The sequence below is a fragment of the Lathamus discolor genome, chromosome 5 (assembly GCF_037157495.1).
Source record: "Lathamus discolor isolate bLatDis1 chromosome 5, bLatDis1.hap1, whole genome shotgun sequence".
NCBI classification, from domain to species: domain Eukaryota; kingdom Metazoa; phylum Chordata; class Aves; order Psittaciformes; family Psittacidae; genus Lathamus; species Lathamus discolor.
This window is the reverse complement of record NC_088888.1, coordinates 59,102,382-59,124,514: the sequence shown is the minus strand read 5'-3', so window position 1 is coordinate 59,124,514 and position 22,133 is coordinate 59,102,382. Positions and strand designations below refer to the sequence as shown.

General features: G+C 40.1%; 1 protein-coding gene across 2 annotated transcripts; it reads right to left on the bottom strand.

The window, feature by feature from the left end:
• Positions 1–3,152: 3,152 nt before the first annotated feature.
• Positions 3,153–16,798, bottom strand: GPRC6A (G protein-coupled receptor class C group 6 member A). 2 transcript variants are annotated; one of them, XM_065679123.1, is made up of 6 exons: positions 16,605–16,798; positions 14,709–15,012; positions 12,087–12,914; positions 8,625–8,837; positions 7,579–7,702; positions 3,153–6,226 (listed from the first exon to the last, which is right to left on the bottom strand). In XM_065679123.1, exons 1-6 carry the CDS (start codon positions 16,796–16,798, stop codon positions 5,106–5,108), a joined length of 2,784 nt encoding a protein of 927 aa, XP_065535195.1. In that variant the 3' UTR covers positions 3,153–5,105. The 2 variants fall into 2 exon arrangements, with proteins under 2 accessions (XP_065535195.1, XP_065535196.1); XM_065679124.1 differs by lacking the exon at positions 8,625–8,837.
• Between the last annotated feature and the right edge of the window lie 5,335 nt (positions 16,799–22,133).

The following is a 22,133-nucleotide window of genomic DNA, read 5'->3' as shown; positions in this document are numbered from 1 at the left end:
TCCTGGGGGGCCTATCGTGCTCACCTAGGGCACTGCTGGGCTGCGGTTTTGGCACTGGCACCTCAACGGTCCAGGCAAAGCTCTGTTAAAAGAACCACCGCCGTGCTTCAGAGGCACGATTTAGAGTCACAGACCTGCCCATATCAATGCTTCTGTTGTTTTACCACTGATTCTCATCACATGTTTTTCTATTTATTTCAATTACATGCAATTCTGTTTGCTTAAGTTCAACAAGTGTAAGGTCTTACATCTGGGAAAGTCCAAGAGTGCAGCGCAGGCTGGGATCTGCCTGGCTGGGGAGCAGCTCTGTGGAAAGGGACCTGTGGATCCTGGTGGACAACAAGCTCAGCAGGAGCGAAGAGTGTCCAGCTACAGCAAAGAAAGCCAACAGAATGACGAGTTACAACAGCAAGGTATCACCAGCTGAGATAAAGATGTCACTGTCTCACTCTACTCAGCACTTGTCAGGCCACGCCTGAAATCCTGTGTTCAGTTTTCGTTCCAACTATACAAAAAAAGAAGTGAACAGGCTTGAAAGGGTCCAGAGAAGTGTCACAAAGATGATCAGAGGGCTGGGAAACTTGAGATGTGAGGAAAGGCTGAGAGAACTGTTTCTGCTCTGCCTTGAGAAAAAGCAGCTCTGAGGAGACCTCACCACCATGCTCCAGTATTTAAAAGGTGGCTACAAAGATGGAGGCTCCCATTCTACAAGGAGTCAGATGGAAAAAGGCGAGGAGTAATGGGCACAAGTTACACTGGGGCACATTCCAGCTGGGCACAAGAGGAAAATTTTTGATGATGAGAACAATCAGCCATTAGAATGATCTCCCTAGGGAAGTGGTAGACATCCTAGTGTTGAACACTTTCAAGATTCAGCTGGACAGGGTGCTGGGACATCTAGTGTAGGTCATGCTTTGCCTAGAAGGTTGGACCAGATGGTCCCTTCAGACTGATATTCTGTGATTCTCTGAAAAAGTTTTGGTTTTGTTTTTTTTTCCCTTTCACATTTTGGACATAATAAACCTTTATTAATAAATTAATCCATCCGTGTATCAGAAAAGGCATCACAGAATACATATTTAGTAAGCAACAGCCCATGTCAGCATGATACCAGTGATGGTGTAACTCAGTGTCTTAACAGAATTGGGTCTGATGCACTGAACAGTGGAAGATTTTACATCTTGCAACCAAGCCAGAAAGCCTGCGGATGAACAGAGGAAGTCCCACTCCCCAGGGATGGCTCACTGCCCAGCAGCAGCTAAAGTCCGGTGCTCAGCGTGACAGCACGAATGAGGAGTCTTAAACCGTTTGTAGCCAAATCCTCCAGTTTTCTGTTTTAGGAGCAGAGCCAGAGGTAAGCAGCTTTCTCTGAGAGCAAACTGTTGAGAAGAGGAAATAAAAACTTTGTCACTGAAGTGAGTTCCAGTGTCCTTGATTTTTTTATTTTTTTATTTATTTATTTTTTTTGTAATTAAAATGCCATTTGGACAACATCTCTTTCTGGAAAAAGCACTTTGTTTTCAGTCCCTTGTTGATGTTAATGCTCACTCCCCCCACACCCTCCCCCCCCCCCCCCCCCCCCCCCCCGCCCCAAGCAGGGTGTCCTATTTCAGACCACTGTCAGGGAGATGAAGACACGTCAATAGAAATGACCTAGCGTGTGATACTGGGGTTACAGTCTGGCTGTAGCCCCCTTGCCTTCTTCCTACTCAAAGAGAGCAGCATGGTGTCAAGCAGTGCTCCTTGCCCTGGATGCACAGCTGGGAGGGGTAGGAAGAGTCAGCGCATCAGGGCTAGGCTGCTGAGCATCATACATCATAAGCAGCACCCCAAATACTACTGTTAGTTGCTAGTAACCCACACACTTAAGAGTCATTGTAGTTCAAACTGCTGTCAGCAGAGCTACTGGGAGGAAGCCTGCAGCTAAATAGCTCTCAGCACTCGCTGAAAAACTGCTACAAAGATTATAGGCAGCTGAAAGGCATCGGCACAGCTGCTAGAGCTACTCAAATCTTGAGGGAGTTATCCCCTGGAGGAAAGGACTTGAAAAAACTTGTTAGCCTTCATAGTCTTCATTCTCCCTAACAATACTGTACACTGTGTAATAGTGGCTTCAGAATACATCATTTGGCATTATTAACAATGAATTACATAAAACCCAAGCTTAAATAGTGGTTAGAGCTAGAGAAGCCTCCTGCTGACCTCAACAAATGGCTTTTTCTCACTTCACTCCTCCATGAACAGCACTGTAGCTGGGGACATTTGCCATCCCTTATTGTTCTTGGAGACAGAAAGCATGCAGGTGGGCACACATGGATGCTACTACTTTGAGAAATGGTGCTGGGACCTTTCTAATATAAGCAAGCAGAGCATGCTCTGAGCCAGAAAGAAGAGCTGATCCCTTTGGCCCTGCAGTCTGACCCACGAGTCAGGGAAGGCCATGCCAAAGCTTCATTATGACTCTGGAAGGTGATTCCTGTTCTATGCTCTTAGAATGAAAATCTGTTTCAGACTCATTCAATGTCCCCATGCCTGGTAACAGGAATAGATCACTGGAATACTTACTGTTGTGGGGGAATGCTTGCAAATGCTCCCTTTAGCATCATGAACCCTGATTTCAGCTTTTTGCTATTTTCTGTGTAGGGTAGCAGGAGGCCTTTATGTTCTACCTACATATGATCCCTTGCTTCTTGCAGACAAGGCATTTAAAAACATGTGTAATACAGCTTGGTAGAGCACCTCCCTATTTTCTGCCAAGTCTAGCTAACATATCTGTTGCATCCTCTCAGCTCTAGCATGACTGTGCTTTACAGTGAAGACCTGAGTAGCTGGAGAGGCAGATGCAGCATGTAGGACTCCTTCAAAATTCTGACATATGTGATGTCTTTGCTTAAAGATACCTTTGTAGAGACTTTACATTGCTATCACTACACCCTGTTCCTCAAGACACTTTCCTTGTTGACCTGTAGAGGAAATGTCCTATTTAACCCAACACACATTTCTAAGGTGCAGTCTGAGATCTGCAGTGGAAACACTGCACAGCTGCATGTGTTGCTGCTGTTCAAGAGAAAACCAAAGTTCATGGGAAAAAGTAAGGAAATTAAGTAAACAAACTCAATTTTAAGTAATAATATGGCTTTAATCATCCCCTTTCATATATCTTCAATACATGGTACGCTCAACCCTTTTGAAAACAATAAATACAAGCAAAATGTTCAAGCCAAATGAACTTTCCTATCCAGCTGAGTGCGGACAGTCATTGTGCAAAGAAAGCTGTGTGTCTTTCTTCTAGGAAGAGACTTGCTGCTTTGGCATCCAAATTGCAGGAATTTTAACCTTATTGTGCACGCCATCACATTCAGAACAGTATTTGCAACAACTGATGTATGAGCAGCATTCATCACAGAAATAAATGTGCATAAACCTCCATTCTTCCAATCATCTACAGAAGTTACATAATTACTCAAGTGTGTAAGTTGCACACTAGCCATTCAAATGACTTAAAAAATGGCTTCACAGGTACATGTTGTGTATATATATAGTCTACACATCACAATGATTTAATTGCCTGTGTCCATTGTTGAAATGTGATTTATAGCTTTTTAAAAAAAAAAAATGAGTAGAAAAAATATATAGATAAAGGTTACAGTATATAAATAGAAATGATAGAAAAATAGATATGTTGTACATAACAATAATACAATATGCCTGTATAACAACAAACCTAATGAACTTTATTTTGGCCTACACAACATCCAGTTATTCCAGATCTAAACAGAAGAATGGACGAAACTCAGGGGATTTAGTATTATTTCCCAGGAACATGGCACAGAGGTTAATAAAGCAAAGTTTCTATGGTGTGGCTTTATAAACACGGAAAAATATTTTTCATGGTCCTGGATTGGCAACATACCTCCACTCTTTAGAGTCTGAAAAAGCTCTGAATTCCTTTTGTCCTGACATAAAAGTTCCTCCTCTTCAGAACGTTCCTTTCTGTTCCTCTCATACAGAAGGCACAGTGTAGCTGCTGCACTAACGGAGCTACAGAGCAGAGACTCATCCAGCGCAGCTCATGTCAGTTCATTCTTGTGCTATTTCTGCTTATTGGAATGGTGCATTGTCATTTTCTTGTTGAAAATCAGATTTTTAAAATATGTATGAAAAAGTTATAATTCCAGAGATGTGCTCATGCTGATCCTTGTCATTACATTATTTATGCTAGTGAAAGGAAACAAGTAGTGTTTATAAGTTTTGACGTCACATACTGACATTAGAGCCTCAGCTCAGGGGACAAACATAGTGGGTTGTCTCTCCTCATGATCAGAGGAGGTGCATGAGGTGAATCAATGTATTTCTTTGAGTATGAGGAAAAAAAGTAGATGAACATACAGGTAACCACAGAACTCCAGAGAAGTTCTTAGATTTTTAGATAGGCCAATCTCTGGTTGGTCAGCATCCTGGTAAATACAAGGAACTTCGAAAGCTACTGCAGCACTCGTCTGGAATAAGATGTGCAATTTTGGGGAGGAGAAAAAAGAATTCACTGATACCGGGTGAAAAGGGTTACTTTGGGATATTCAGGAGAATGGAAAGCCTATCTTAAAGGTGGAGACTGAAGGACTTGGCTTGTTTATCCTAGCAAACACAGGCTGGGAGAGGGTTCTGTTTGATCTGTAAAACAGAGTGAGGTGAGAAGAAGAGCTCCTTAAACAATTGGGCATCAGAGATGCAATAAAAGTGCGGTAAACCCCTATCATCCCACCTACATGCCTGTGAGAATTTCCTGATGCTTCTGCCCCACTCAGGGAAGTGAGATTGTGAAATAGGTTTCTGCAGGTCTATGTGAGCAGCCAGGGTAAAAAGGGAGTTGCTGAAGGGGACTGCACCTCATGATGCCTGCAAGGCAAGGCAAGACAAGACACAAGGCTGGACTGTGTGAGCCAGGAAAACCTTTCAAACCTGGTAATGGATAACTGCTTAAGTACCAGGGGAGAAAGCATTTTGTGTGGCCTGCTTTCCTTGTGTATGGCAAAAGGAAAGAGACCTGAAAGAGAAATGGCTCCCTAAAATGGCTTTTCATCTTCAAGTACTTTAACACTGACCCGTTATATGCTGGAGAGTCTTTTCCTGGCCATAGTCCTTACAGTATTTTTAGGAAGAGCCTTCCCTTTTATTAGTGTCTGCCCAGGCACTTGGAAATGGCCATTTCCGTTCACAGAGTTTTGCTGAGATTTACATGAGTCTGAGACAGTAGCTCGGGAGCTGGAAGACTTTGAATCCAAAGAAATCTGACTAACAGCAACACTGCTTGCACTCTTGGAGGAATACGTATAAATCATTTTGAGAAAGGCCGATTTTGTGTTTGTTTCTTGCTTGTAAATGATGATATAGCACTTTGGAAGAAAAGTGCAGCAGAGGATTCCATAATTGGATATTAAAACAACGATGATTTCCACTGCTGGCAGGTATTTGCCAAATGTAGTTGCATAGACAGGGATAAATACAATCCACGCTATAAAGTAAATTAGCATGCCAAAGGTGATAAATTTAGCTTCATTGTAGTTCTCTGGCAACTTCCTACCTTTAAAGGCAAATATGAAGCAAATGAAGGCTAGGGTAGCGATGTAGCCCAACATAATCCCAAAAGCCAAAACAGAGCCCTCATTGCACTCCAGAATTATTGCTCTTGAGATTGAGAAATTTTGCTTTACAAAAGGTGTCCTAAATATCAGCCAGAAGGTGCAAATGATAACTTGAATTCCAGTGCAGGTGACCACGATGGGAACAGGTTTATACATACATTTCAGGAAATTCTGCAGCTTGGGATCAAAGCTGAAGGCTAGTAAAATTTTTAGTGACTTGATTAAAATACATGAAATGCACAGTGCAAAACTTATGCCAAAGAGAGCTTGCCTAGTTTTACACTTGAATTCTGTGGGTTCATCTATGAAGAAGGTGGTGCTTAAAAAAATTAAGAAGTGGCTGAAGAGAATAATGTAGCAGACAGTTAGACCTCCAGATGCTTTTACAACTGGCGTGTTCAAGTTCTTAGTGAATATCACACTAATTGACAAAACCAACACAACCCCAAAAGCGGAGAGGAGGAGGAGGAAAATAGCAAACCAGTCAGTCCATGCGAGGAAATGGATTGTCTTGCTGTAGCATGTACTACTATTGACGGGAGCCCAGTAGGTTTTGTTGTCACATTGGTAGCAGTAATCCATATCTGAAAGCAGAAAGAAAGAAGATAACTTAGAAACCCAATGTAAATAAACCCCACAGTGAAATATCGAGGCTTGAGACACATGAGATACAGGAGCAATGTGGGAGGGGATGCTAAGGGCTGATTGCTTCCGACTGTTGATGTCGCTGTCCAGGCGGCGGAGCTGCAGGACTGCAGTGGCAGGGGTGGCAGTGCTGGCAGCAGCGCCAGCAGCAGAAGGAGCAATGGATGAATACCTGCCAGCTGGGAGCAGGGGCTGCCTGCAGCCAGGGGGAAGAAAGGGATAGGGAGAATGACCAGGGTCCTGAAACTGCCTCGGACATCGCTGACAGGCAATGAGTGACCTGGCCAGAGATCAAGAGAAGCAAACTAACTGACACCTGAGTAATGACTTGAGAGTAAATCAGTTCTCCTGCAGAAATTTGAACAATGCTTCTTTCATTTACCTACTTTGACAAGAAAAAAACCCTGCTTTCTCTTTAAAGACAGCTTTTGAAATACAACAGCAAGAACAAGCACTGCTTTAGGTTATGCTTTGACATGTTAGGTTTGCTTTAAAATTCCTATTCCCTGGTATGGAGAAATTTCACAATTGTTTGAATTAAAAATTAATTTCCTTCTGCTCTCAGGGTATTAAAGTACATCTCACCACAATTTTCTTAATTCCATCTCTCTCTTCCATATTTAATTTTCCTCTTAACATTTTTTTTTCTCAAACCTATAAATGAGCTAGTGGTAAAATACATGTCAGTTTTGATAATACAAAATATTACTGTACAGTTAAATCAAACTTTGCAGTACTCCCTGGTAAGACAAAAGAACCCTAACTGGTAAGCAAAATGCATCAGCCTTGAACTTTCTAGACTTATAGAATGGTTTGGGTTGGAAGGGACCTTAAAGATCATCCAGTTCCACCCCCCCCGCCATGGGCAGGGACACCTTCCAATAGACCAGGTTGCTTCAAGCCCTGTCCAACACAGCCCCAAACACTGCAAGTGATGAGGCATCCACAACTTAATGTCTCGCTATCATCATAAAAATATTCTTCCTTATTCGGCTGGGTGTACTGCAGAAAGATGGAAACAAGAGTCAGTCTGATGAATCAGCCAGCCTTTCCATCCTAACAAAGGATAATGCTAGTCAGCTGGACAATCTAATTGCTTATTGTTTGGTCTTCTAAAAAGCATTTAAACAGAGTTTTATAGGCTGAACACTCATATTTGGGAAACTGAGCATAAACAAATATTTTAATCCCACTCCAAAATTATACCCAAGGTTGCCAAGGCACATTATACCCAAACAAAACCATTGTATTGATGTCTAAATAAGCCTTTATTTGGATCACCATTCCTTACCTGTTTGATTGCTGTAATGGTTTTCTGGGCAGTAAACACACTCATAGCAGCACGTGTGTGGACTTCCTGTAACCTTTTTCATCTGCCCTGGTGTGCAGTGCTGGGAGCATGTTGATTGAACCTTCTGCAGTGTGCAGACAACAACAACAACAAATCAGCTCAGGCTTAACTAACTACTAAGAAACATTAAAATAAACCTCCAGGAATTCTGCAATTTGCACTCTCTCTTTGTGTTTAACATATTGTGAGAGAATACGAAAATGATGCTGGAGAAAGGCATTGTAGGTTCCATGTTTCTTGCATGTTTTCTGCACAGTCAGCAAGTGAAAGGATGGGGCATTACCTACCTGGCAATTTTACTTTTTGGCAGTGAATGTCAATAAGTGGAATCGTCTGTACCTTTAAAATCCAGATCAAGGTGTCTAATCCAGCTTTGAACCTGGAACTTAGTTCTCCTGGGGATCAGCTCTAAAGAAATCCCATCTGATGAGGGATTTGAGTGGACTGCTTCCCAGCTGAAATCCTGAAACTCTGCTCAGCTTCTCTGAGCTATGTGAGATATCTGGGCTTGGGAGAAACACCGGCATGGGTTCTCTGCACCGCAGCTCTAATGTCCTGAACCTCAGCAGCTCAACCCTGAGTCATGAAGCACCACTCCAGGGTGTGTGATCAGGGCCTTCTCTCAGGTCTCATTTCAAGTCCTCCTTCCAAAGACCATTTTTGTAAAATGGAGCAGCAGTCCTGAGGGACACGGGAATAATGTCCTTAGGACAGGCATAAGTTCTCCTCTTGGGAAACCTCCTACAAACATTCTGGAGAAATAACTTGGTCTCCAGTCACTGAGCCTGCTTACAGGATAACATGCTTCTCAGTGTGCATGAAAGTGCATGAAAGGTCAAATACACCCTTGAGAGGGCTCTTTGATCTAAAAGGAGAACATGAAATCACAAGAGAGATTTCTAGCTGACGCATACTTCAGTTGTAAATACTGGGGGGAAAAGAAAACATATGAAACAAATTTCACATGTCAAGAAATCAGAAGTTACCTTTAAATCCAGAAATGCCTTTTTTTTCTCTTCATCCTCAAAGATAAATTTGCCTTTCTCTGGGTCATATTCTGCCATAGTGGTGATTTTCATGTGACCATCAATTTCTTTCCAAAGAAATACATCATAACTGGTGCTCATGTCTCCATTGGAGTCAAACTTGATTTCTTTATCATCATAAATGACTGTAACATTTTTAAGTTCTTCAAGGAGCTGAACATAAGCATAAGGAATGATAACATACATCAATATCATGTCAGTGGGATAAACTTAGTAGTTTAACACCTTTATGAGAATGTCAGGTTGAAAAGAAATGTTGCTTCTTAGCAGTAAAAGAAATCTTAAAAATAAACCCAATTTTTTAAAACTGTTTAATTTGGTGTTAGACATGGAATTACATTATTTAGGCAATCCTGTTGACCTCAAGAATCTTTCAATTAAAACGAATCATCATTCCTTAACTCTATGAGGTGTGTACAAATATTCATGTTAGCATTTTTTCCAGCCTTGGAAATTTTGGTGTGACAACGGGAAAGAAAAGATTTTTGTTCGCTTGCAAGTACTAATGGCCTTTTGGCACTCCTCTTCTTGTAAGGAACAACTGTGAGCAATGATCCCGTTGTTACTTTACTGTCACCAGAATTGGTACGGGTAACATTTGCTTCCAGAGTAAGCTCTCCCAGAGTGTCTGGAAATATCTAACACTGTTTTCAGCTGTGACTCTGACTGATATTGTGTATTGCAAGGTGAGACTCGGAACTGTTCGATGAACAGTATGTGCCAGCTTGCTCAGATGTGGTGATCAATGGCACAATAGGAATAAACAGCAAGGGAATATTTGATAGATTATAGGAAATATCAAAACCAATTCCATTCGACAGGAGTGCATTTCTGTCTCCCTCATTGCAAACAGCCAGATCAAAAATTTCTGTGTGAAACTAGAAAAGGACAGGTTAAGGCCCATAACTCACTCCCAATTCATAAGGGAGACCACAGAAGGGTTTTCATTAGCTACCATGGTTCTGAACTGAAGCAAAGACTTTATCCTTTTGCAGGTCTAGTGATTTTTGGCAACAAGGATTTATTAACAAGAAAAAAACCCAAGGTCCTGGTGAAAGAATTAATTAATTTAAATTGCTTTGAAAAGCAAGCTCTTAGATGGATCCATTAGTGATATCTGTATCATTTAACAAACATATATGTACAGAACACATCCGGTATATATAACACACCATTTTTTCACATATAACATCTCTTTTTTTAAAAGAATTCATGTACTCTCACTGCATGTATACCAATTTATGAAGAACCACAGTGTACTTCTAACTGCATTTGAGCTGGATGTGGCATAATTTTTGTGGGACTGAATAGGATTTTTTTTTTTATTGTATATACTCAGGCTAGTCACTTAGTCTTTCTCTTCTCCACTTTTCCACTTTCTACAACAATATGGAAACAACAGAGTTTTTGCAATACATCTTGAGCTTCAGACAGAAGGGGCTAATTAATTCGCAACATTTTAATGTAACCGATGGTTATTTTTGCAAAGTCTGTAGCACCAATGAATTTCATTTTTCTGTATGTGAAGATGTGTGATATGGATTAGTTGCATCTTAAGCTCTATGCATATATATCCATTTCTAGAGGATTTTGGTTTAACATAGAGAAAATGTATTATGAAAACAGCACAGGGAGAATAACTACCCCAGTGTTCTTCATGAGTTCTTAGACTTTTAATAGGAATTTTAATTTGGGTGATTTGGGATTTAACTCAGCAATGGTGTACATGCAGCTCTGCAGAGCTGCACCCCCTGCAGAGCAGTCTTGAATTTGTCCCATTTGCGTTTACAAATTCATGTAAAAGTCTGACTTTTTTTAATTTTGTAATTATTATTTCAAATCCCCTATCTTGGTTTGCCCTGCCCTGACCTAGGATAAGAGGTCAGAGCAAGTCAGTGTTTCAGTGGTTGTTTGACTTTTAAATTAACTTTTGTTAATCCTCTGAGTAAAAGTGTGTAAAAGTGAATACCTGTGAGCAGGTTCTTGGGTAAAAGGTCAGGCCAGGTTTACTTGTCTGATTTTCCTCTTCTTTTCCCATCCAATAGAGTTTGATAAGAAGTACCTCACCCATCTTAAAGATTTTGTCTAATTTTCTTACCAGTCACTTCAGTATAAATTAAGATCAGACAGAGAAATAGTCTGTTGCATTTTCACTTAGAAGTAAAGATTCATTATGGAGGAAATAGCCTGAATTCAAGAGAGAGGGGGGCAGACAGTGGGGCAAAGAGAGATAGGGCAGGGAGAGATAGTGGGGAAAATTGAAATTCTTTGGTGAATGCTGCTATCCTACAATATCCGCAAGATATCTCTCAAGAGCACTCATTGCTGTGTATTGCAGTGGTTTGTGGATCAAACATCTGCTGAGATAGTGGATGAGGTGCAGCCAGTTTAGCTTTATGGACCAGGTCTGGTTTCAATTTTGTTTTTCACAGAGCACTTCATTGACAAAAATGGCTTTTGGATAAAGTGCTGCTTTGTTTTGGTTGGAATTTTCCAAATTTTTTGACAAAATTACACACAAAGGTTTTGATTTTCTGTCACTTCATCCACTCCTCTATTGCAAAAAAGGAAGCTGAGGGAAAAAATGGACAAGTAAATACATGTGTGTTGTAAATCACAAGGGAGCCATTGGGCATTATCTGAATCCTGGACAGGAGCTTGCCAGGATCCAAAATCTTGTCCTTCTTTTTCCACTGGATGTGTGGCATGGGGTCCCCTTCTGCCTGGCACTGGAACATGGCTGTGTGCCCCTTGGTAGACTGTCATGGGCTCTGGCTCTAGCTTGAAGGTGATGTTATAAATCACAAGGACCGACCACTAGCAGCTGAATACCTGACAGGTCAACTGTAGATTGACTATACATTTTATTCTATCTTACATGAGTAGCTCGCAAGACATTCCAGCAAGGATCCTACAGACTGGAACCTTCATCCAAGATGTGTGCTCTTTGAAGGTGGCAGGGAAAATGTTAGGGTAGCTAATGAAGCCCAGCAGATAAAGATCCCTTCTAACACTTGTGGAGTCATGCATTTACAGCCACTGCTGTGGTGCCCCTGAAGAAGGAGATGGTGAGCATGCAGTTACTCACTATCAGTTAGCTATCTGTATGTGAAATGCATTAATCCTTCTCTATCTACAGCAGAACACAGTCATGGCTTAGCACCGGGAGCCTCTGCATCTACATGGGCTAAAAGGGAGACAAATCTGGAGTCTAGTTCTTGTCTCTGCAGCAGTTAGATACTACTGCTCTAGTACATATTCTGTGATTTCTGTTGGTGAAGGAAAGCAGGAACAAGAATAAAAAGTGATTTAGTAAGAGGACCAAGCTAGTAAATCCGCGAATGTGTGAGCAAAAATGAGATGAAAGTTATGCAAAGAGACCTGAAAGCATTAACATCATACCTCCCATGGAGTGAATGCAGAGGGATCCTTGCAGTTTCTGTTTTTGCATAGTCCTTTAATGGCGTAAGCAATGGTATAGACTGCAAGTACAGTACTATGGATAAATCCTGGCTCAATGTTAGCATTCAAAAAATCATCTTTCCAGATCTGATGTTTATTCTCAACATTTTTCAGTAGGCCATCCTGGGACTGGTTTGAAATGCATGCTTGAAAATCATAATATTCCAGGTGTGCACAGACTGACAAAAGCATAATATATTCTCGTAAAAACTTGTTGTTGTCAGTGGGCATTTCATGAAGGTTTCTTAGAAAGTCTTGAAAAGTGGAGATGTCTCTGCTTTTAAATCCAAATCCCACAATGGTTCCCAGCTGTCTGATATTGGGAATTGTACTGATTTTGACTGCAGACGACCAGTTATCGCTTGCAATCCAGATTTTATTTACATTCCTCTCAATTGCTTTCTTAAATAGTTTGAGCACATGGAACTGTCTCATAAAGACAACAATAACATTTACTCTGGTTTCCTTGACAATCTTCTCAACTGCATGATCAACTTTGGTGTGAAAAGTACTGTCAGAGAGGTAGGCAGGCAGCATTTCTTTAAAAGCTATGCAAACGTTGTTTGCCATGGCCTGGACCCCAAAGCTCTCCACAGCGAACCGCCCATTGTCATCATCAGTGGCTATTACTCCAATCCAATTCCACCCCAACTCACAGATCAAGTGGGCCATTGCTCTTGTCTGATGAAAATCACTGGGGATAGTCCTGAAGAAAGAAGGAAACCTGATTTTGTCACTGAGAATTTCAGCTGATGATGCAGGACTGACCTAGGAAGAGCGAAAAATTCAGTTATGGAGGTGGTCTCCTTCAATGGACAGCAAGAGATCTGAGGCTGCCACAATTCCTGTTTCATCCAGCCTGACCTAGGCTCCCTCCTCCTGTGAGTGAGCATCAGTAAGGCATAGCTAAATTGGGCAGGTTCCTTCCCCCTGCTCTTAGGATGCAGACTCATGTCCTCTACCACTTCCACTACTTTTATTCTCATCCATGTAATTCAGTGAAGGCAGAGAATAAAACTTTTCAAAATGGGAATGACGGTTATGCTGGTATAATGATTTTGTTCTACTCTGTTCAGATAACATCAACCTGCTATTCAAAACAATATTTAAAACATTGGAAGCATCAACGATTGTTTGAGTACTTACACGTGCACACACACATATATATATGTTTTGTCTCCAAGATTTAATTATAATATTTTAAAAGGATCATTAAGTCTGTTAGAACCTTCCAGAAAAACAAACAGTAACCGATACTGCAGAATACTAGAACATCTTTAGATAAACAGTTTTCTACCTTTTTTCTTGTGAATGTAGCTAGAAAAATGTAAATGGAACATTGTTATTTAAATCTTTCTAGTTTTACTCCTTTCCTATTTGTTTGCAGGAGGTTTTTTTTCTTACACTTTCCTACATTGCTTGACAGTTCTTTAAATACATGCTTTCCAAAATGAGAGTCACCCATCTGGAGGGGTGTACTAAATTTTACTGGTGTCAGAAGATTACAGTTAAGAAATCTCTGTGGGTCACCTTTTTCATTTCTGCATTCCCAAGCAGATTCGTTTCATCACTTGCCTCTATATGATGTTCTAGTGTGGCATTTTAGTGTTCATACTTACTATAGCTCCTGTGGTGGAGCTGAAGGTCATAATTACTTCCTACCACTGCAGAGGAAAAGATTCAGCTAGAAGTTATGTTTGGTTCAGATTTCATGTCTTTTCCATGTGTTTGGTTACCATGTACTTTGCAGTGAGGTAATTTATCTCAAATTGCCCAGCCTAACATGGAACAGAGGATGGTGTGGAAGTCCATCTCTTTTTCCCTTGTTCATTCTGGCCTGGACCGAGACTGGTTTACAGTAGTGAAAGTAGAAACGTAAGCACCAGCCTGAGTGCAAGTGTGGGACTACTACTCCTAGAGAGGTCAGAAATAGAGAAGGGTGTTTTGTGAAGAACTAGTGTGGATCTGGAGGGTTGTGTTCTTTCTCTTCTATGACTGTTTGAAGAGTAACAGGAGCAAAACTGTTTAGGAGCAATATTCCTCACTTACCTGCCCACAGTTATGACAGACTCCAATGTCTATCTCTCACAGGCAGGAGAGAATTTCCAACTTACTGGACAAATTTGATTTGATTCCTCCCCCACCCCACACGTGAGACTGGGTATTGTCATATTCACCACCAGCCAGTCTAGACATGGTGGGTGTAACTTTGCTGCCTGAGCAAAGTCCTTGAGTGTCACCCAAGGCTCACTGGAGTAACTGGCATTGTCATTCAGGACTGACTAATGGCACTGCTAGGCTAGTATGAGCCCAGCATCATCCTGAAATAGCACTCAGAGGCATGTACCTTGGGCATATAAAATATCCCTTACTGCCTCTGTCTGGTCAAGTGAACCAAGCCCTTCATTTGGAGCTGAATCCCACCCCTCCTGATGTCCTTAGCCAAATCCTGCTCTATAGCAGGTATGGCTTTTGCAATCCCTGTAATCAGAGCCAAACCTTTACTCTAAACGTGGTAAATGTGGCCCTCTGATCAAACCAAAATAAATGCCTCAAACCTACCTGTGGGATTAGTTGCAAAGCCAACAGCCTTGAAACTGCCATCGACACCTCTGAGTAGGTGGCTCCAGTGACAGCCTTAATTCTTGGGATGTAGTCTGAGTAGTTACACTTGAACTCCACAATATCCTCAGAAGAGTTGAATTTAGACAGAAACCTCAGAGCAGATGCCATAGCTTTTGTAACTTCTGCACATGTGTCATAGATTTCATAGCCCAGAGTAACTCCAGGGAGCAGGGTTGAGTTGTTGATGATTTCGATAGCATGTATCATTGCAAGTGTCTGAAGAAAAATTTGAATTTCAAAGCTGTCAGGAAACACAGAAGTTTCATTTTAGAAAAACATTGCTGGGAACAAGGCTGAAGCAAAGTCCATTTTGAATATATTCCATAGAATTTGAGAACTACTGAAAAGAAGCGATAGAATGTTTTGTGTGATTTGCATGTGTTTTAGTGTAACAAAGATTAGAAACTGTGTATTTTTGCCTCTCCTAAATGGGAGAGTAAGCAAAATAAACACAAAATATACCTGAACAAAAGTGTTTTTTTGGGAAAAAAAAACCCAAACCAAACCAAACAATAACAACCAATAACCAGGTACTAAAAATAAAATTTCATGTTACATGAAAATTTGCAAGTGATATATTCAGGAAGCATCTGTCAAAGTCAGTGAAGCTATTGCAATTTACTTCCTCTGCCCAGTAAGTTTATATAAAAATTTACTTTTTTATTTAAATAAAAGCATGAAATAAAGACCAAATATGTCAGAAGAGAAGAAAATATTTCAGAGATTGAGGTCTTCTAGTGCTTGCACTGATTTTCCCCAAATCCTCTCTAAACCTGATGAAGTTAGCACAGCTATTCCCCTTATCTCCAGTAGATACTGTGAGATTCTTAATCAGAATTGTGCTAGCACAGAGTGTCCGCAGTACGAGCTACCCTCCTCTCAGGCAAGCTTCTCTGAAGTTTACAAATCTTGCCATCTAAATTTAATTTTGTGATGGACCCCAGGCACTTTATGACTCCATAGAAAAATAATGGAAGACTGACAACACTTTGAACTTCGTCACCATTTTGAAATAAATCCACATGGATACCTTCATGTCTGACTTATTATTGGATTCAGATGTGGGATTAAGTTGCATGTAAAAGTCAAAGAAAATTTGAGGGTTTGCACCTGCATCAAAATTAAAGAAAATGCATCTTTTGGATTCCTGGGCTTAGGAAAGCTTTGTTTTACCCTTAAAATGAAAATTTTCTACCACGCTTCCTTTGCATTGTTTCCAGAAAAATTTGTTTCAAGCACAGTAGGATTTGGAGCCCATGAAATAAATATTCTGATGCACAGTCTGAACCTGAATGTAAATGTGACATGTTGTGTTTTACATAGTCTAACATAATGCCACAATTATAATATGAAGTGTAATAATTACAGTAATTATAACAGTAATTCCGATCTAGCCAGCAAGGCACCATCACAGATTACAGCTGAGCTGCCCTGTGAAGTGAGGGGATTACTTTAGTATGTGCTTAGGTAAACTTGAGCCCTCTGTCTGTGTTCAAATCATGTAGGTACAACTTCATAACAAATAATGAACAACTGCGCAGTAGAGTACTTCAGACATGATTCAGAAACCTCCAGGGCTATTTGGTTTTATATGAAGATTGAAACAGGATCCAGTGCTCATTTCCTTCCTGAGGCAACCACAATATTTTTCATTGTAACTTTGCCACACTTTGTTATAGTGTATTATTTTACACAATTTATGTGATGTCCAAGGTTTTCTTACAGACTAAGAAGTGCAAGAGAACCAGATTTTTCTGACCTTAATATAAGGGGTACATGCCTGATATCAGTGATCTCTTCTTTGTTATATATGTAATTTCAAGGATTACTCACCCAGCGCAATTCTGAATGACTGGCTTGATGGGTTGTTCTTCTGGATGCATCATTTCACTATGAACTGCAAACAAGCCTCCAATAACAATGTCCCCTGGAGAACTGGCTCCCACAAAGTCATCAGTATTCTGGCAAGAGAAAGCAATATCAGTGCCGATCACAAAGCAGGGGATCAAAAATCTAACAAATGCCATGTTTCTGTTTCACTTGCTCTCTACCAGCTTCAAGTCTATTAACTGCAGGGCCAACAAGGGCTCTTATGTCACCTATAAAAAAAACAGCAAAGGAGAAAGGCTGCACTTGAAAGTTAGCCACACCTCATGAGGTGCTTGTATTTGCTTCACTGGCTGAGGCTGTTTTGCTGAAGGTACTGAAGCAATGCTGTCACATAGAATGTGAGGTTGCAGGAAATGTTGGACATAAAATCACTTCTGCTGTGTTCAACGTTTATTATACCTGAAACACATGGCAAATATTTTGGTATAAATCTGGGCTTGTCTTGAATTCCTTCCAACTGAGCGTAGGTGTGAAGAAGCAATCATGTACTGATTGACCAATTGGTACTGATATTGCTGTGACTGTATTTTAAGGTCTCGTCCAAAGAGTACTGAAAAACAGATCTCCCTGCCACACAGTGCTATAGAACAGACTCTGGTAAAAAAAAAAACCCTGCAACCCCAAACTATCAAAAGACTTCTTCTTTCTTGAGAAAAACCTTACCATTTTCTTGTAAGTTTTAAATTTTTTGTATAAAAATGGTTTGTATAAGCTGATATTCATGGTTCTGATGCATACACAGCTCCTAGGGTCTTCAGTGGACTTTGGATCAGGTTCTGTATTTACAAGCTAGGCCACGTCTGCTGTTCGTTAGTTTGGGAAACACAGAACAGTGGGAAAACAAAATATTAGCCCTAGTTTTTTGACTCTCTTCTCCCTTTGACAGGTGTAGCTGCTCCCTGGCTGTAGGAGGACCAAGATGCAGCTGTTCTTGATGACATCATTCCCCTCAAATTTGCAGGAATCAGATGCTGTATCAGAAGGGGACTGGGGGAAAAGAGAAACAGAGGCTGGACTCTCAGCTTTCATAAGCTCCAGCCATAAACACCAAAATGAACCTTTGTAGGACAGAAACATGATGATGCTACTGAAAAATCCCAATTCATGTAAAAGGCACAGATTTGACAATAATCCCTTTCTGTTCTTGGCATTGGCTTCTGTTTTCCTATAATGGCTTCCTCAGATTTTGTGTCTTTTGGTAGTAAGCCAAAACACTCTCCAAACAATGGGGATTTATATATAAAAATCTATGATTGTATTATAAAAAAGATGGGGCTTACCCTGGAATAAAAATTTGTTTCCTGGCAAGCAAAAAAAGAGATGTCTGTTACATAGTCTTTCTAATGAGCATAATACATTCCATATAAATTATTGGAACTATTGTATTTTGCTTTTTTTTTTTTTCTTTCTCACTAGTGTCTTTGCGGTTAGAGTTTCCATTTACAACATTTCTTGCAAATGCAAATGTAACAGACATATTACTTGCAAATGCAAATGCTAATCCCTAGTTAAGTTACTATTCAGCCTCTTCTTTGTTACAACAGATCGTGTTTCTTTCATCTGCCTTCTTTCTTTCCGTGTGGCATTTTCACTTCTGGGTCAGGGCATATATTAAACAGCTGCCTGCACTCTCTTTAAGGTATCTGATCCCATGCATTTATGGGCAGATGATGATACCAATTTATTCTGTTTCTGCAGTGACTTGCAAAAATTCCAGTTATTCCAAAGGTTTTCCTTTTGACTTTTAACAGCATATCTGCTGTCAGACTCTGGCCTTGAGCTGTGAGACATTCACTTGCCAGTATTAATGTACTCACTCCTTACCACCCATGTAATGCACCCTAAAGCCTAGCTCCACATACCCTGGTGTTTCCTTTACCCTGACTCTGCCTATAACTTCATGTATAAAACTTGTGTATAGTTAGACGTAGTTAAAGCATAAGACTGGAGCTTAAGCAAGCCACAAAAAATATTCAACTGTGTGTCTTTAATATGTAACTTGTAGCACTAAGTATTGTATTAAGTGTTGCGTTAAGGACCTGATGGAAATGCAGTACTGATAAGCTGAAACTTCAAATTTGTTATAATTTATTATTAGACGCAGAAAAGAAACTTTACTCTGGCCAGTCTCTAAAAAGCTATTAATTTCTATAGAAGAAAAAAACCCCAATCCTTACTTGGTCACTTTGGAAAGTGGAAGTTGACAAAATAAACATCACATTTAATTGGTGCATAATTTAATGTTATTTATAGAAACACTGCAAAATGATGTGTGCTTCACATTCAACTACATATAGTTTATGTCACAGTGTAGAGTATTTTCACAGGGAAGGGTTTTTATTGCTGTTGTTTGTTTTCAAGACCTATATCTCATGATTGCTGATAGTGATAAGAAGTACTTAGACGCCTTACTGAGACAGCATAAGCTAGTACTGCAGAATTAACTGGAAGTGTTTGAAAATATCCTTTTTCACTGACATTTAAATACCAGTAGATATAAGTGTGTGGTAAAATGCTCTTTGCTTAGAATTTAGTGATGTATTGCTATAACATTGCTAGACTTTCACAGTTGTCTGCATAGGAGTCTTTCCTGGCAGATAAAATCAAGAATCACACTCAGGGGAATTCTAGGAAACAGCCATTAATAGACTGTGCAAAGGCAGAAAACAGGACCTACCAAACCTGGAACTATTCTGAGAGCTAAGATGAATTCCAAGAGGCTTTGGAGGATCTCGTGGGAGACAAAGATACTCTGTTAGTATCTCTGTATGCTCCACAGTTACCTGCTGCTGCGCCAATATGGCTACTTCTTCCACATAGGCTTCAGCTTCCCTTTGAGAAGGACAATAATAGGCAGGTTCTGAAAGACTGCCCTGTCAAGCTAAACCTGCAGGTGACTTCTTGTAAATTTTTTGCTACAGTGTCATACCTATTGAAAGGATCCACATTCCAAAATGTGCAAGAGAAGCCAGGGGAACTTGAGTGTGTGATCAGCTGAGTGTACTCTTAGAGCAGCGGATACCAGTGAATGGACCACCTGCCTCTCCCAGGCTTACAGCCTCTAGACCTGGACAGTTTATTGCTTTTGTGCAGAAGGAAGTTTTGCAACTGTCAGTAACTTGGTCGAGCAAAGAAGGACTGTACTGTGCAGGAAACAAACATGAAGATTTTGGCTGAACTTCTTTGTTTTAGCAGTTGTTTTTCATGGAGAAGTTAATGGCTTAGATTCCAAGAGAAGCACCTTTTCTCTGAAGCCCATCCAGTCAGATGCAGAGGGAGAGTTTTTTCATCACTTTCCATCTTATACTGCTTTTAATTGTGCTGTTTCCAAACCAACATACAGCAAAGAGGAGAATTAAGGAGAGAAAAAAGAAATTTGGATATTCTCACCATTATTCAGAAGAGTGGGATAACTCCTTGTCACTCAGACAGGACCCACCCTGACACTAGGGAGAGTGTCCTGTTTGGAGAACCCAGCAGAATTCAGATAAAAGCTGTCATTTACAGGGAAGCTGATGCTTGTGTAAGTTTAGAGTGACCACCCCTTCTCTGATTGTTCCTTCTGAAGACATGAGTCCGAAGAAAGGAAAATGAGCCAGAATTTTGAACTGAGTGGTTTGCTCCAAATTCTACCACTGATTTCTTGTGCCTGATATGCACGACTTCCCAACCCTAGTCAGGTGCTTGCAGCCAGGTTTCTGAAGCGCTCAACTTTTCAAATTAAGTAGTTTCAAAATGCCTTGAAACTCCAGACTTAACCTTCCTCTGGTTCATGCCATATCTGTGAAATAGAACAATAATGCCTTTCCATTCAGATCATAAATTCTTTAGAATAACTATTGTCCTTCATTTATGGTATCCCCCCAGATTCTATAGGGTATTTTGATACAAGTAATAAATAACATAAGAACGCGGCAAGAGAAAACAAGTTAGACTAATCCAAGTCCAAAAGAAAATCAGTGCTGCAATAAAGGAACAAACCTTGCATGAAGTGTCTATTTAAAAAACTATTACTTTTCACATAACTGTAATTGAGCCCGGCAATACTGTAAGTGCTGTGGTTGCAGAAGCTCAGTAGAAATGCCTGTGTCTGCTACCATGTCGCTTCAACTCCAGAGCCAATATGGTTTCCCACTGCTTTGGCCAGCACTTTGGCCAGAACACTTTAAAAACCAGAAATACCAAGGAAAACTTGTGGAACGTTGCAATTGTTACCATCAGGGAGCCCATTACCAATGAGTACACTGACACCTTCCAGGCCAGGAAGAAAGAATTGTTCCTTGTGAAACCATTTGAATTTCCATGCAATAAGTTTATGGAGCCATTTTCTTTCAGTATGATAGACTACATCTATACTAATAAAGAAAATAGATAGTGCTGAGGTCAAAACATCAAGAAGAGTAAATACTGGTTACGACTGCCATCTTTCTAGACCAACAGAACCACTGTATTTAACACAACAATTCTGAATTACTGAGTCTCTTATAAAGAATTTTAAACAATGGAGTAAAAAAAAAAAGGCAACAAAAAAGCAATGAGTATTTAATTACTTAATTTCAATTATCTTTAAAAAAATATTCATTTCCAGGGACTCTATGTAGCTTATTACTAAATATTAAAATTAAAGAATGGGCTGGAAAATATCCATTATTTTGATTTGTGGTCTGTTATAAAAAAAGCTTAAAAATTAAAACCACATCAACGGTGAAATGGATTTTGGATGGAAACCAAGCAGTCACATTTATTCCTGAGAAATTAACTCCTCAGTTTTCAAGTTCACTGGGTTTGTCCCCTAGAGGGTGTCAGCTGAGCTGCATGACACGGAAGATGACCCGTTTTTCTTTATCAGGTCACAATACTATAATGTGCTGCTGATGTACTCTGAAAGTTGCATTTTCCCCGATGCAAATAGCCTCACTGGAGTACTTCTGGAGGAAAATTAAGGTGCTGGAACACCAGCCTGGAGGACAGTTGTGACAGTGCTTTCAGCCTCCTTCCTGGGCTGTCCTGGTTTGATGCTTAAATACATTTAAAATTGACTCTAAAACATTTTGGACTCTAGGACATCAGGTCTTTTTCATTTTTTTTTTTTTTTTTAGAATTGATTCAAGGTTGTCATTGTCACCCTTATTCTGGAATTTTTTATTTATTTTGGTTTTCTTTTTAGATCTTAAAAGGTCTCAGCTCACCTTACAAGGTTTAACTGATTGTGTTATAAAAGTAAACATACATTGCAAAGAGAGTACAGGCAGAACAGGTGACACTCATAAAAATTCCTTTCAGATAAGGAAAAGAACCCCAAACAGCAAATCTGCAGGAGTCACTCTGGAGACTGACTTTAATCTTCAGAGTTAAAGACTGAAAAAAGAAAAGGTTCACAAACTAAACCTGTTGGGAATGTTTCTTGCTAAAAATGTTCACTTTTATAACCCTGGAGAATAATATATCACTTTACACACTTGCTACAGAATA